This window comes from Eleutherodactylus coqui, chromosome 11 (assembly GCF_035609145.1).
Source record: "Eleutherodactylus coqui strain aEleCoq1 chromosome 11, aEleCoq1.hap1, whole genome shotgun sequence".
Taxonomy (NCBI): domain Eukaryota; kingdom Metazoa; phylum Chordata; class Amphibia; order Anura; family Eleutherodactylidae; genus Eleutherodactylus; species Eleutherodactylus coqui.
Window position 1 is genome coordinate 101294127 of NC_089847.1, and position 14020 is coordinate 101308146.

Genomic DNA, 14020 nt, shown 5'->3' on the forward strand with positions numbered 1-14020 from the left:
AAAAATCATTTTTTTTATTTTGTGAAGTCACAATGGAATAAACACACAACTCCCCCCTCCCCCAATACACATGAACCGAGGCCACTATTCAGTGACTACCAAGTCTCTTCCAGCAGTGAGAAGTCACTTTACTGCACTGAATAAGGGCTCGGATAGAAGCTCGCGGCTCCTGCGATTTGCACAGCAAACAGAGATGGGACATTCAGGAATCCAGAAGAGTCATCCTGCAGCGGGCGATGGGACACTCAATAACTTGGTTCTCTGTAAAGAAATACAAGAATGTCAAGATGGCAAGACGACGGGCTGCAGAAGAAGTGTGCCTTGTAACATTCAGGAAAATAAGACTGAGCTGCAATACCAGGCACAGCCCATGCGCAAGAGTGGCGCTATTTCTAGGAAAAAAGTTGACCCTTTTTATTCATAAAACCCTTTTATGGTAATTTTAACACTCAAAAACATGGGTACCTATTTTAATCCCCCCCTCAGTTTAGGTTGAGCTCTGTTCCTTCTTCAGGAAAAGGATATTACAGTTTGGGACAAACAGAGCTTGTTCATTTTTAAATGGCCGCAGCTCTGATTCTATCAGCAACATGCTTATGGTGTAACTTTCAAGCTCAGATTACTGGCTTGAAACAGACACCAAAAACATGTTGATAGGCCTTACAGAACTAGCATATAGCCGTTTGACAGGTGTCATTTTTTGGTGTCAACAGAGAAGATCTGTGATTCTCCTGTATATCTCCCTGACACAGGGGAGGGGTAACATGTTATCACCACCATCAATTAGAGAGCATATTTGCTCTCTGATTGTCACTCATATGAGGTTTTTCCCAAAATAGCAGAGCAGAGAAGCTCATCTAATCACTCCTCTATAGCGTGTAACTCCTCAGATGCTGCAGTCATTGCTGACCAAATGTTTTTACAGGAAAAAAAAAAAAAAAAAAAACCTTTAAAAAATACGTTGTCTATTTACGTGCGCATTTACCTGTCAGGCGTTGCCTATTTGCTTGCACAACTGTATTCTCTACTGTATTTTTAGTGTGCGCAGAAAAACCCACAGCCCCCTTTACACGGGCGTATTTGTGCACACAAGATTCAGAGAGTAGAACACATTGATTCCAATGAGTTAGTTCCCATACATGTATTTTTCCTGTGCATTTTGCAAAAAAAACCAAACAAAAAACAAAAACACAACACGCTCTATTTTCCTGCACATTTTGGCGCCAAAAGTCCCCATAGTAGTCGATGGGGATGCGCAACTGCCCACAAAATACGCTAGGAAATGCGTGAAACACTGTGTTACTGCGCAGGAAAACGAACTCATTTGGAACTTATTAGACTAATTAGCCATTTCAATCGCTGCGTATTTGTTTGTCAGGCGCAGAAAGCACAGTAAAATACGCCAATGTGCACACAAGGAAACATAGTCCATACCACAATTATGCAGCACTCAGGCGTGCCAATATGCTTGTGTAATGGGTGCCTAAAAGTAAGAGCTGGGCAGATGGAGGCATTAAAAGTGTATGAAATCCAAGGAAATTGCATCCCAATAGGGCAATGTTCCCCCAACTCCAGTCCTCAGGGATCTCCAACAGGTCATGTTTTCAGGATTTCCTCAGTGTGGCACAAGTGATGTAATTATCGTCAGTCCTCAGACATTGCCACAGGTGTTCTCACTATAGGATATCCTGAAAACATGACCTGCTGGTGGTCCCTGAGGACTGGAGTCGGAGACCCCTGCTATAGGGGACTTGAACCTGCGATCTTATGTGTGTATTATTGTATTATGGTGTGTATTATTCACAATAATGACAGACGCAGACACCACTGAATGGCATCCGGTTGCCATTGCAACCCATCAGAGACCCAAGGACTGAACTTCACAGAGGGAACATCCTCCCTCTGTTAACCCCCTTCATGCTGCAATGAATGATTGTGGCATGTATGAGGTTAACTGAGTTCTTATCAATCTTTGCCATTGCAGTGGGACCCCAGCTTAGTCACAACCAGCTTCCACTGCAGATGGTGACAAGTCATCAATAGGGACCCGCAGATCAGCTGATTAATGATGCTGCTATGGTCAGCGAAGGAAGCAGAAAGCATTGCCCATAGCATAGCAGCCTGGGTTGGTACTGCAGGTGTAACTCTTATTAAATTCAATGGGAGCTGCACTGCGGTACCAACCCGGGCCACTGCGCTATGGCGAGTGCTTTCTGTTTTCTCCGCTGACCATAGTGACAAACAGCACTAGGAATCAGCCGATTGGCGGGGATCCGAACGGCTGGCCCTCACGATCATCTATTGATGAGAATGATTAAAAGTCGCGGTATACCCCTTTAATATATCTATTAATGTGCATTGTATCACATGCAACCAAAAAGACAAAGGAGACTGATCAGAGAATTGTATGTGATTACCTGCAGAATGTGATGAGAGCAGCACAACTCAGAATCACCTCTAAACCATAGAAGAACAGCAGAATACAGCTCAGCACCGTCTCCAGCCTCAATGCATATGTCTGAAGGAACAGGAAGTATAATGCAAGCAAACCAGTCGGAATGGTTAGACCAACACTGACCACTAGGGGGAGCTTCCGCTCACACTGGTTGCCCCGACATCCTAAGAAACGGGAGGAAAAAAATCAGCATGATCAGCTAAATGTTTGAGAAAATATATTGGAAGGCAGCATTCCAGCAAGTCAATGTATTGTAAAACAGTCTATGTTCTGCTGACGGGCCGTCCGGGACGCCACAGGAAGTATCATTTTCAATGGTAGCCCCTCTTATTTTTCGATGACTCTCCCCATTTACAGGACTACTAATAATTATATATCAGGGACTTGTAATTTATAGGACTGCCTAATAGAACTGTAGCTACTCTTACCCAGCATTTCCTAATCATGTAGCTAACAGCATGCGGTGTAGAAAGGGAAGCGATAGTCGTCGACCTACAAAGAGTTACATTTACACAGCGGGGATCCTGGACAGGCGCATCAGATGGCGAGTCTGACATTAGTGGAAGTTTAATGAATTACTAATGGCTTTTAGATCATATCAGCTGGTGATGCCTCACTACTTGATGAACCCGCATGACTGTAGATCTAGGGCACAGCCGTGAAGATGTCTCATTATACTTTAACCCCTTCCAGCCACAGCCATCTTTGGCAGCAGCAGCACTTTGTGGCATTTTCAAGACCGTAGCTTTCTTATTTTCGCAAGGGGGAAAAAAAAAAAGAATGACATGCTGCGGCTGTCAATTCCGCGCCGCATCGCTGGTTCTGCCAGGCTTTGCTACTACGCATTGGCTGCCCCGTGTAGACAAGATTTTTGCAAAATTGTGTCCACATGGCTGACTAATCCCGGGATTAGGAGCCGCGGACAGATTTGCCACACGGAATTTCCACTGCAAATCCGTCCCATGTGAACCCAGCCTTATGGATTCAGTGATACCAATCATGTTTATGTGTGCGACGAATGGGAAAAGGAGTGTTTTAGATATTTTCCAAAAAGTTTCATCAAACTTTTTTGGAACTGCTATTTTTTATTCTCACTAGGGAACCCGAAAACGTGTGATCTTGTTTTGGGAAGGCAGTGATAAAAGGAGCCCCTATCTCTCTATTGACCACGATATCTGAGTTCTCTCCAATCCCCGTCATTGCAGGAGGCCGTCAGCTGTGTAACGCAACCAGGAATTGCTGTGAATAGAGCAGGCTCAGCGCCTGAGTCTGCTCCATTCATTCCCCTGTGACATTAAAGTGTTAATGTCCAAAACCTACCTAGTCCAATGCCTCAGAAGCCTTTCATTTGCCACTGCCAAGTTCTCCCCTAACACCCCCCGTGACAGACCAGCGTATTCCGACCACATTTATACGTTCGTAATTTGGATGTGTGTCAAGCCTTGACCGCGGATCTCCTGTTCCAAAGTGTGAGCACCATGGATTTGAGTCACATCAGGACACTTGTCCGCATAATGTGGTTAAAATACGCTGATTTATCACCCACTTTAGGATAAGTCTACACGTATCGGTCGCAGCAAGGCTGAAAGCCACTCCGACATGCAGTTTTCAGAGCGACTGTTGATGGCTGCATGATTTTCAGCTGCTACATGTGGACTCACTCTTTGTTTTCAAAGGGTTTTCCTACCTGTAACATGTGTCACTTATCCAAAAGGTAAGCAGGCCTGCGAGAAAGGGCACCATTATAGCAATTGGTAGGGACCCCAGAGGCTGAACCCATACTGACTGCAAGTGTACTACATATCCCCAGGATTTTTAGTAGGCAAACCTCTTTTAAACCTAACCTACAGATTACTAGTATTCTATAGACTGACCATATCATTTAACAGCTTCCTAATAATTTGAATACAAAGCTGAGTAACTTTATACATTTTGGCTATATTACTACATATACAAAGCTGAGGTTCCTAGCCCACATTATGATCAAATGGCACCCTTTGGCGCTAAGGCATCCTCTTCAAATGGAACTATGCACCAAACTATGCATCTCTCATGGGCACAGATCCTTTGTAAAAATGACTGTTTTTGCATAGCAGCCATAGCAGTGGGCACCTGTATATAGTTAGTTGACTTTGGATGTTCTGGACAACTTTTTTTTGCCCTCAACACAAAAATCAAATAAGGGGCTACATCTTGAGACTCTCAGCACCCCCTCTGCCTCCATACATATAGAATATTAGCCAGAACCTCCAAACCAGAAAAGAGCTGAAGTAACATCATAATGCAGTGACTATGTAGAGATGTAACGCCCCCGTATGTCCTCACTACTCACCCAGATACAGGCGCGCAATTTCAATACCAAGATAAAGAAAAAGCATCACCACCTCCAGCACCAGATTGGACGTAGGGTAGGGTAAGATCAGACCTGAAGCCAATAAGAAAAACTGTCAAATATTGTTAGGACACATTTCCCCCCCATGTTAAAAAAATAAAGTTATTCTCTATACACAAGATAGGGGATAACTTGTTGTTGTTCGGTGGTGGTCCGATCTCTCAGACCACCACCAATTCCAAGAATGGAGGTCCGATGTCATGAAAGTAATGCATATGTACACTATCACTGCATTCACTTCACTGGGAGAGAGTCAAGTTCAAGCAAGACCATCTATAGTGGTCCTAATGAAATGACAAGCGCAGCTCCCATTGATTTCAACCCAGGAACGGACATCGGGCACTGTCTGGATAACCCCTTTAAGGAGTTGCATATAATTACTGACCTCCAAACTGGTGTATTTCAAAGTTACCAACGAGACTGGTAATACCGGCCAAATAAAGGATGCTGTACAATACAACCGGCTGTCAGTTTGGCTTCCCCTCCCTCCCCTCCGCACAGTGACTAACAGGCTGCTATGTATGTAGATGCACAGCAGCTAACAGTCAAGGACTATTGAGAGAGAGGTGGATGAAGTGCTCCCTTCCCAAATACACAGAACCCCCAACTATGATCGATCCCATTAGCCAACCAGCACAATATGTTTTGGCGTGGGTATAGCTCATAGGAGAGCGACCCTGTTCCTGTATTAGATTACCCTTACATAGTGCAGCCCGATGACATCACCTAACGCTTGGGATCCAACACTCACCTTTATAAATAAATATGAGCGCTTCAATGAGGAAGTAGGAGGCGCAGTACCAGCCATTGAGGAAGAGGAGGACTTCTAGCGGGGTGGAGGACAGCTGCCGGAGTCAAGGAAAGTCATGTGCGATAGACAATCAGAGCCAACGACCCCGATATCCTAAACCGCATCCAGAATAAAGACAGGGCTCCATGGGGATTAGAGCGACCCTCCGATGCTGGAGAGACAAAAGATGCCCGTACCGCCCCCATGACTACCAATGCTACTAATACACATCAGGTAGTCAGAGAAGCGGCGCTGCCATCTTTGTTTCTCCAGGCTGAAGGGTCGCTTTAAATGTCTGCGATGTATTCCTTTGGGGTTGCATGAAATGGCATCACAACACATAGACCTCATAAAGAAATGGAAAAGCTATACCTAGCAGCGCCCCCTAGCATTCTTATATTGTGAACATTAAGGCCCCTCCACACGGGCGTATTTGTGCATGCAGAATTTGCGCGCCCAATACGCAGAGAATAGAACCCATTCATTTCAAAGGGTTTGCTCACAGGCGCGTATATTCCTGCGCATAAAAAACGCAACATGCTCTATTTTCCTGCACATTTGCGCAACACTGCGGAATTGCGCAGGAAAAACAAACAAACAGCGTAATACTGTGATACAACACGGACAGACGGTAATAATAACTTTTTGAAAAGTAGTTGTACAACAAATGCCAAGTACATCGTCCTACATGTTAGGGCGGGCGCACACGAGCGGAATGTAATAGCGTATTATATGCGCATAATACGTGGTGAATGGAAAGTACATTGATTTTCATTGATCCACTCACATTTACGTATATATAATATGTATGTAAAAAAACGCATGTTCTATTCCACTGCGTATTACGCATGATAGAGCCTATTGTTCTTTATGGGCGTGTAGTAAACGCTGTACATACGCAATTACTTGGCTTACGTGCAGCATTTATATACAGTGTAACTAAGCGACAGCCGGAAATGTGGAGGAAGAAAGAAATAAGGAAGACTGCGTGCGTAAAATACACCGTTATGCACAGTCCAAAATCACTGCCATACGCGGCGATAGGCGGTACACCGCTGCGTTATATACTCAGTGACATCAGAATGGCCGAGCGCGCGCAGCGGCAGCTCCATTCATTTCAATGGGCTGACGGAAATACGTGAACGGTTTCCACTCGACTGAATCCGGCGCTTCATTCAGTCTCCTCACTGCAGGAAGTCCGCAGCGCGGAGGACATGGGACCCCCGGTCTTGGGATCGGTGGGGATCCTAGCACTGATCCGCACAGTATTCCCTGTCCTGTAGGCAAGGGGTTGCCTTTAGAGATGAGCGAGCGTACTCAGAAAAGCACTACTTGCTCGAGTAATTTGCTTTATCCGAGTATCGCTGTGCTCGGGTCTGAAGATTCGGGTGCCGGCACGGAGCGGGGAGCTGCAGGGGAGAGTGGGGAGAAACGGAGGGGAGATCTCTCTCTCCCTCTCTCCCGCCCGCTCTCCCCTGCTCCCCGCTGCGACTCACCTGTCAGCCGCAGCGGCACCCGAATCTTCAGACCCGAGCACAGCGATACTCGGATAAAGCAAATTACTCGAGCGAGTAGTGCTTATCCGAGTACGCTCGCTCATCTCTAGTTGCCTTGTGTTTTTGGTCACATTCACACGAGAATATGTGTCATTTGCGCTGCGGTTTTCCTGAATGTGTTGCGTATTGACATGCACAAGTCCGTTTTTTACTGTACTTTTTGCTGCGCAAATTGTGCGCGCAAAAGAAAACGATCCCCGCTGCTTCCAGCCATTGAAATAGTCAGTAAGTGTAACTAGTTCAACATGCGCTCTCCCCCTGCGCAAATGTGCAGGAAAACAGAACATGCTGAGTATTTTTTTACGCAACCAAATTGCGCACGCCAAACACGCTCACATGAAATCAATGGGTTCTATTTTCTGCGTATCACGCGCACAAGTTTTTCCATGCGCAAATACGCTCCTGTGTGATTCCGGTCTAAGGGTGCTTTTACACGTAACGATTTAGCATTCCCATGAGCGAACGGCGTCAGAGTGCGGACTGCTTATAAAGGCAGATACATCGCTCGCTAAATTGTTCGGATTCGCGGTGTAAGTAAACGGTCGGTAATTAAAGCGAACGAGCCAACGAGTATTTTTACGCCTGTATGAAATGAACAAGCGAATAGATTATCGTTCGCTGCCCGATCGTTGGCCGCGTTTACACAGAACGGTTAGCGATCAAATTCGAACGATTTAGCGTTTTTTTGGGGAGGTTCATGGCAATTGTTTAGCCTAAAAACAACCCCTAAGGCCGCAAGAGCGCACGGTAGAACGCAGCGATTTTCCAGCATGTGGCGTTGCATATCACCGTGTTTTTGATTCCGCAGCGGCTTCCGTTTTTTTTTTCAACTTGCAACGCATGTTTCCTAGCAACATGCTGTGCGTACGTAATATTATTGAGTATCTACAGCGTTCTCATACACACCCATAGAGAACAACGGGGCTCTATCGTGCGCAATATGCGGTAAAATAGAACCTGCTGCGTTTTTCCCCCCGCAATGAATATACGCAAATGTGAACGGATCGATGAAAATCAACGTACTTTCAACAACTCCATTTACCGCGCATTGTGCGCGAGTAATGCCCAATGAAATGACGCTCGTGTGAGCCTGGCCTGAGGCTACGTTCGCACGGGTGAGAATCTTGCGCAAGTTTTGTGAGACGCACAGAACGTGCTCGAATAGGGGGATCCCCAGTTCACAGAAGTGATGCGACACGGTTTCGATATCACGCTCGCCTGCGATTAATCATTCAGATTTCGGTATCCATATATACGTATGTGAATGAGAACTTGTTCGCCTTTTGGCTTCTGCGCTCAGAAAACTGATCGCCGTGTAAACAGGCCGCCGATCATCTGCGAACAACTATGAATGGAGGCGAGCTTCCGGAACGTTCTCCCTGACGCTCCGATTCCATTCGCCGAGCGATGATGTAAAAACGCAGGAACGATCACCGTGGCGACGACCGTTAAGCATCAGCAACCAAGAAGCGTGCCTTGCAAATGGGTCCTCATGCGCTGACAGCGCCCCCTAGCCTGCATTCTGCATCTCTCCTTTCACTTGGCATTGTGTGACTTGTAGTTCCACAGCAGCTGCAGACTCGCAGTTATAAAGGATACGACCCCTCGTCTTCTCCCTGCGGGAAAGAGAAGAATTAGACATCTACAGAGCGGTGCAGGGAACTACAATCCCCGGCATGCACTGCGAGTTGTAGTCCCACTAGCGGGAGGGCCGTAGGCTGTGGAGCACGGCTATGCGGGCGATGCGCGGAGCGGGCGGGGGAGCACCGCTGTGCTGCGGGGTAGCAGACGGTGTATATAAGCCGCTCCGTCCCGCTGCTCACCTTTGGACGCCATCTTGTTGCTCCAGGGACGCGGGTGACGTCACTTCCTGGATACCGGCGGCCGGTGCACCGGTGCTGGCCGCCGTGTGGGCTGAGCCCGGTGCTGGAGGGGAATTAGTCTGGGCCATAATATTATCCCTATGGGGCTTGAATTGTGCACCTTTTAAAATGTGCGCGTCTTTACGTCAAAACCGCAAAATTCTGCAACGAAAATACCATTGCTGCAGAATTGCGGACGTCTTGCGGAATTGTTGCGGATTTCTAAAATACCGGAGACGTAATTCCGCAAGTCTGCAAAAAAAAAAATTCCGCAAGACGTTCCGTAGAACGCATTTCAGAGTTACAAAAGTCCACAATAATTACTAAAGATGGCGCCTACGCCGTCGCGGACAATTCCGTCCTGTGGGAGCGGTCCTCATTTGGGATTACAAAGGCCCGCTCCGCACGAGCGCATGCGTATTTGTGGAATGCCTTTTTTGCGTGCACATCGGCGTATTTTACTGTACTTCAAGGCGCGTTCAGGAAATGGCTAATTAGCCTAATGAGTATCAGATGTGTTCTCCTTCCGGCGCATCTAGCGTGCGTTTGCGCACATTTGTGCATCCCCATTGACTTCTATAAGGGCTTTGGGTGTGCAAATGCATCGGAAAATAAGAGTATTCTGCGTGTTTTTTCCCCCCGCGATTGATGTGCGCAGGAAAATACGCTCATCTGAACGAACCCAGTAAAATCAACGGGTTCTATTTTCTGCGTATCGCTTGTGCGAATAGGACTGCGTGAACGGGGCCTCAAGGATGCGCAGCTTTTTTTTTTTCAGTTCCGATTTTTCTTTCCAAATTTCACGAAATCCTAACTTTTATATTTAACCGCCGGCGTCGCGGTCTGAGGGCGCGGTTTTTGCGGGACGAGTTGTATTTTTCAATGATCGTATTTAATGCACCAGATAATGTACTGACAGACTTGTAAAAAAATCTAAATGGAGCGAAAGGGGAAAAAAACGCAATACCGCCATCTTGGGTGGGGTGGGGGTGGGGGTCTTGTTTCTACACACTGCAGCAAAACCAACATGCTGACTGAAGGCTGTACAGCTCCGATGTCGGAAGACGTCCGGCAGGGTATTCTTACTGTAGATTACTGGCCGCTCTGTTGTCGTAGGCCTCTCCCGCATGTCCCATACCGCAGTACTGGCTCTAACCAGCAGATGGCGCCATTGTATAATGGCAGAAAGAGAAAACCCCCTAGGAAACCCTGAATCCAAAATTGGATTGCAAAGGGTTAAAAAAGAAAATCTCCTTGGAGAAGATTAAAAATATTTTCTGCCGCCATCATTTTTTTTTTAGTTTTCTGTCGATAGGGTTTGTCTTACAAGCAAAAAATAAAAATTTTAAAAATTGCAAAGTTTTCTAAAGTTTCAGTAAGTTTTTCGATTTGTAAAATATATAAGCAAAAAAATATATAAGCAAAAAGTTCATCGCTAACATAAAGTACGACGCTTCATGAAAAAACGGAATTACGGGAATAAGGGCTTATTTACATGCGCGTATATCAGACAGTGTTTTCACAGCCGGCCGATATACACTTCCATCTGGGCAGTCCGCCCCTTCCCTCACCGGATCTCTGCTTCTCCCATTTGAGCAGTTTGCAATGAGAGTGGGTGGGGGCGGAGCTAAGCTCCCATCCCCTCCCCTTGTCCATAGCCAGCAATGAGAGTGGGCGGGACAGAGCGGTGCTTAGCTCCGCCCCATCCCAACCCCACCCATTGCAAACACCAGAGTGGAGGAGAGAGTTGGTGAGGATGGGGGAAGGAGGGGGGGCTGCTCAGATGGAAGCGTATATCGGCCAGCCGTGAAAACACCGTCCGATATACGCTTGCGGGAATAAGCCCTAAAGCCGTATTTGTACACACAAAGTTTGCTCAAGCATTGCGCTGTGATTTGAACCCATGCACGTATTTTTCACGCACATTTCGGTTGCGCAAAAAAAAAAACAACGCACAGCATGCTCTATTTTCTTGCCCATAATTGTGCAGGAAAAAGATCACATCTTGAACTCGTTAGGCTAATTATGGCTGCGAGCATCGGTGGGTAATTTTTTGTGTGCGCAAAAAGGTAAATTACACCAATGCATGCGCAAAAAAGCAATGTTCGTTCTGCAAAAACGCTGCGCATACGCTCCTGTGGATCCGGCCTATGTAAAAGCATTCCAAAGTTATTGTGATGAAGTGTCACATGTCAGAGCAGTAAACAAAGGGGCGGTCAGGAAGTCCAAAACTGGCTGTGACTGGAAGGGGTTAAAGCTACCCTACGGTCTTGGAAAAGCAAAGCTGGCTGCACGGCTTCTCTGACTACCTACCTTGGTAGCGCATCAGTAGTCTATGACACTACACTCTCTTCTGATTGGTCAGTGCAGAGGCAACCAATCCCGGTCCAGTGAGTATCATGTAGGGGTCCCATTGATTAAGGGGGTTGTACCAAGTCTGCAAGTTACTCCCCATCCACAGGAACTGACTCCATTTTTCTTCATCACTGATGAGATCCCCACTGATCTCCAGGACTCCCCTGTCACTGCGGGGGTTGCTTCTCCCCCAGTTGTGATGTCAGCATGAAGGGAGCGCTGGCGAGCATGCACAGTCAGCACTCCATTCCCATGGGGCTGATGGAAAGACCTGAGTGGTTGCTGCTCCGTATCTCCGCAGCACCATTGAAAGTGAGGGGAGCGCTGGGCCAACCCTCCGGTCACTGACAAGTAACATGACAATGTGAGTGTATGGTTAAACTTAGAGTAACTGCGCTCTTTACAAAGTTTTCACATGTGAAGGTTTTGATCAGTTGCGTTCCCGCTGATTGCTGAAACAAGGGGGCTGCAGCGCTCACCTAATCACTGTGCTCCTTTGGCTGTCTTCATTGCTCGCCGATGCATAGAGGTCTATAGACATCTTCAGTAGATCGCTCCGTGGTAAGGCCCATTGAGACAAAACGATTATCGCTCAAAATTCACTCAAAAGACATCTTTTGAGTGATAATCATTGCATGTAAATGTGCCCATCTTTCAGTTGTCTGCCAAACAATGGATTTCAGTTCGGCATGAAATCCATCGTTCGGCAGAACAGCTGATAAGCAGGACCGCACGCTGTGTTCAGCCTGGGGAGCGCTGAGAACAGCTGATTACATTGTCTCAGCTGTCAGCCCCCTGGCAGAACAAAGAGAATGTATTCAGAGAACAGTGGGTGGTCTGTTCCCTGAATACAGCTCCTGGCGGCTCACACGCTACTAATTGGTACTAATAGGCATTAGTACCAATTAGTAGATGGTGCAAAATGATTGCTCAAAAGCCATCTTTTGAGCGATTTGTGTCTAAATGCACCTTTAGACTTCAGCTACTGCCCCCTTGTTTCAGTGATCAGCGGGGGTCTCAGCACCCGGACTCCCACGATCAAAACTTCTGATATATCAAAAGTTTGTAAGAACTGCGGTCACTCTTTATTCTAACTCTATACGAGATATTCATCTGCGGACCACTGACAGATCCAACCAGAATTTGCTGGGACACTGATGGCCAATGGCGTACACATAAGATGAATAGCAAATGTTATTACAGTATAGGGCGAATCTACCAATGAGCTGCAGATAAATGTCCTATGTATAGGGCCAGTTTGGGGGTCATTCACTGCACGATTTATGTTATGCCTCCAAGTTCCATCGGAATCCCTGAACACAGGATTAAGATTGACCCCGGAATAGGAGTAATACACTGTCTTGAGAAAAACCACCTCGCATCCGCATAACAAGTGTGATAACGGCCCAATATCGTACTTGCCTGTGTGAAATTACCCTTAAGGGCTCATGTCCACAGGCGTTTTTTCACTGTATGCGTCTGCGTTGCACACATATGTGGTACGTGATGTGCGGTGGATGGAGGCAATAAAAGTCAATGGACTCTCATCATTCCATGCACACCAGCATGCGGACACTGTGTATCCATACGCAAGGGAAATAAATTGCAGTATGCTCTATTTCTCTGCGTATCATACGCAGCCCTTCTATGGGCTCTGTATGATACGCTGCCTGTATGCAATACATTGGGTATGGGCAGCGTTTCGATACGCATCCCACTCTGAACACAGCGGGAAATCTGAAAAATAGTCCATACGTTGTCTCTGCTGGCAGAGCGTATGGGCTGTGTACGCGTACAACACCGCAGTATTTTACGTATACACTCATGGCCATTAGACCTAAGGCTAGCACAGAAGCCCCTTACTGGGAGAGGCTGTCAGATGACAGTCAGGCTCCAGCTCTAAAGAGCAGGAACAGAGAAACTTCTGATCTCAGCTGTTCAACCACTTAGATGCTGTAGTCAGTAGCATCACCTGTCAGCTTCCAAAGATGCAACTGCAAGGGGCTGATGGGTGACCATCACAGCCAGAAGCCTAATAATGACCTTCAGGTCTGCCATGAACCCAAACTCATTAGACGCCGCTGGATGACACAAAATTAAACAGCTTTTTTTTTCTTTAGGCCTCCTGTCCACGGGTGTTGCGATATCATGCGGCAAATATCCGCACGACAGCCGCCGCCCGGGAGCAGGAGCCAGCAGGCGGATCTCCGCGGTTAGCCTATCTGACAGATAGGCTGTCTGCGGAGAATCGTGGCAATTCGCAGCATGCTGCGAATAGCCGGCTGCGAGCAGAGAATTGCTATGATTCTCTGATCATGGACGGGGGAAGCGCTTTCCATAGCCATGCACGATTTTCAATGAGGAGAGGCGGGATGGGGGTGGAGCTAATTCCTGGAATTTAGCCCCACCTCATTCCGCCTCCTCTCATTGCAAATAGTGTAGAGGGGCGGAGAGGAGGCGGAGAGGGGGCGGGAGCTCAGAGCACTGCTCCCGGCTCTTCCAGCCTCCTCCCCCTGCAGAGAGAGACGCCGTATATCGGCGGGGCGTGAAAACCGAGCTGATATACGGTCGTCTGAATGCGCCCTAATGGTGGCTTAATACAGGACAACC

The 14020-nt window shown here is 47.1% G+C and overlaps 1 protein-coding gene across 1 annotated transcript; it reads right to left on the reverse strand.

Moving 5' to 3' along the window:
• Positions 1–3: 3 nt before the first annotated feature.
• Positions 4–9045, reverse strand: TMEM216 (transmembrane protein 216). The gene is made up of 6 exons (XM_066583174.1): positions 9017–9045; positions 8793–8809; positions 5599–5692; positions 4788–4880; positions 2418–2619; positions 4–261 (listed from the first exon to the last, which is right to left on the reverse strand). The coding sequence occupies exons 1-6, from the start codon at positions 9027–9029 to the stop codon at positions 246–248; spliced, it is 435 nt and encodes a 144-aa protein (XP_066439271.1). The 5' UTR covers positions 9030–9045; the 3' UTR covers positions 4–245.
• Between the last annotated feature and the right edge of the window lie 4975 nt (positions 9046–14020).

What these genes read in the sequence shown, in the direction of transcription:
- TMEM216 (XM_066583174.1), bottom strand. An exon ending in GCTCATATTTATTTATAAAG is followed by an intron (nt 4,881 to 5,598) that starts GTGAGTGTTGGA and finishes TATTGGCTTCAG; the next exon opens with GTCTGATCTTACCCTACCCT. An exon ending in AATTGCGCGCCTGTATCTGG is followed by an intron (nt 2,620 to 4,787) that starts GTGAGTAGTGAG and finishes CCCGTTTCTTAG; the next exon opens with GATGTCGGGGCAACCAGTGT.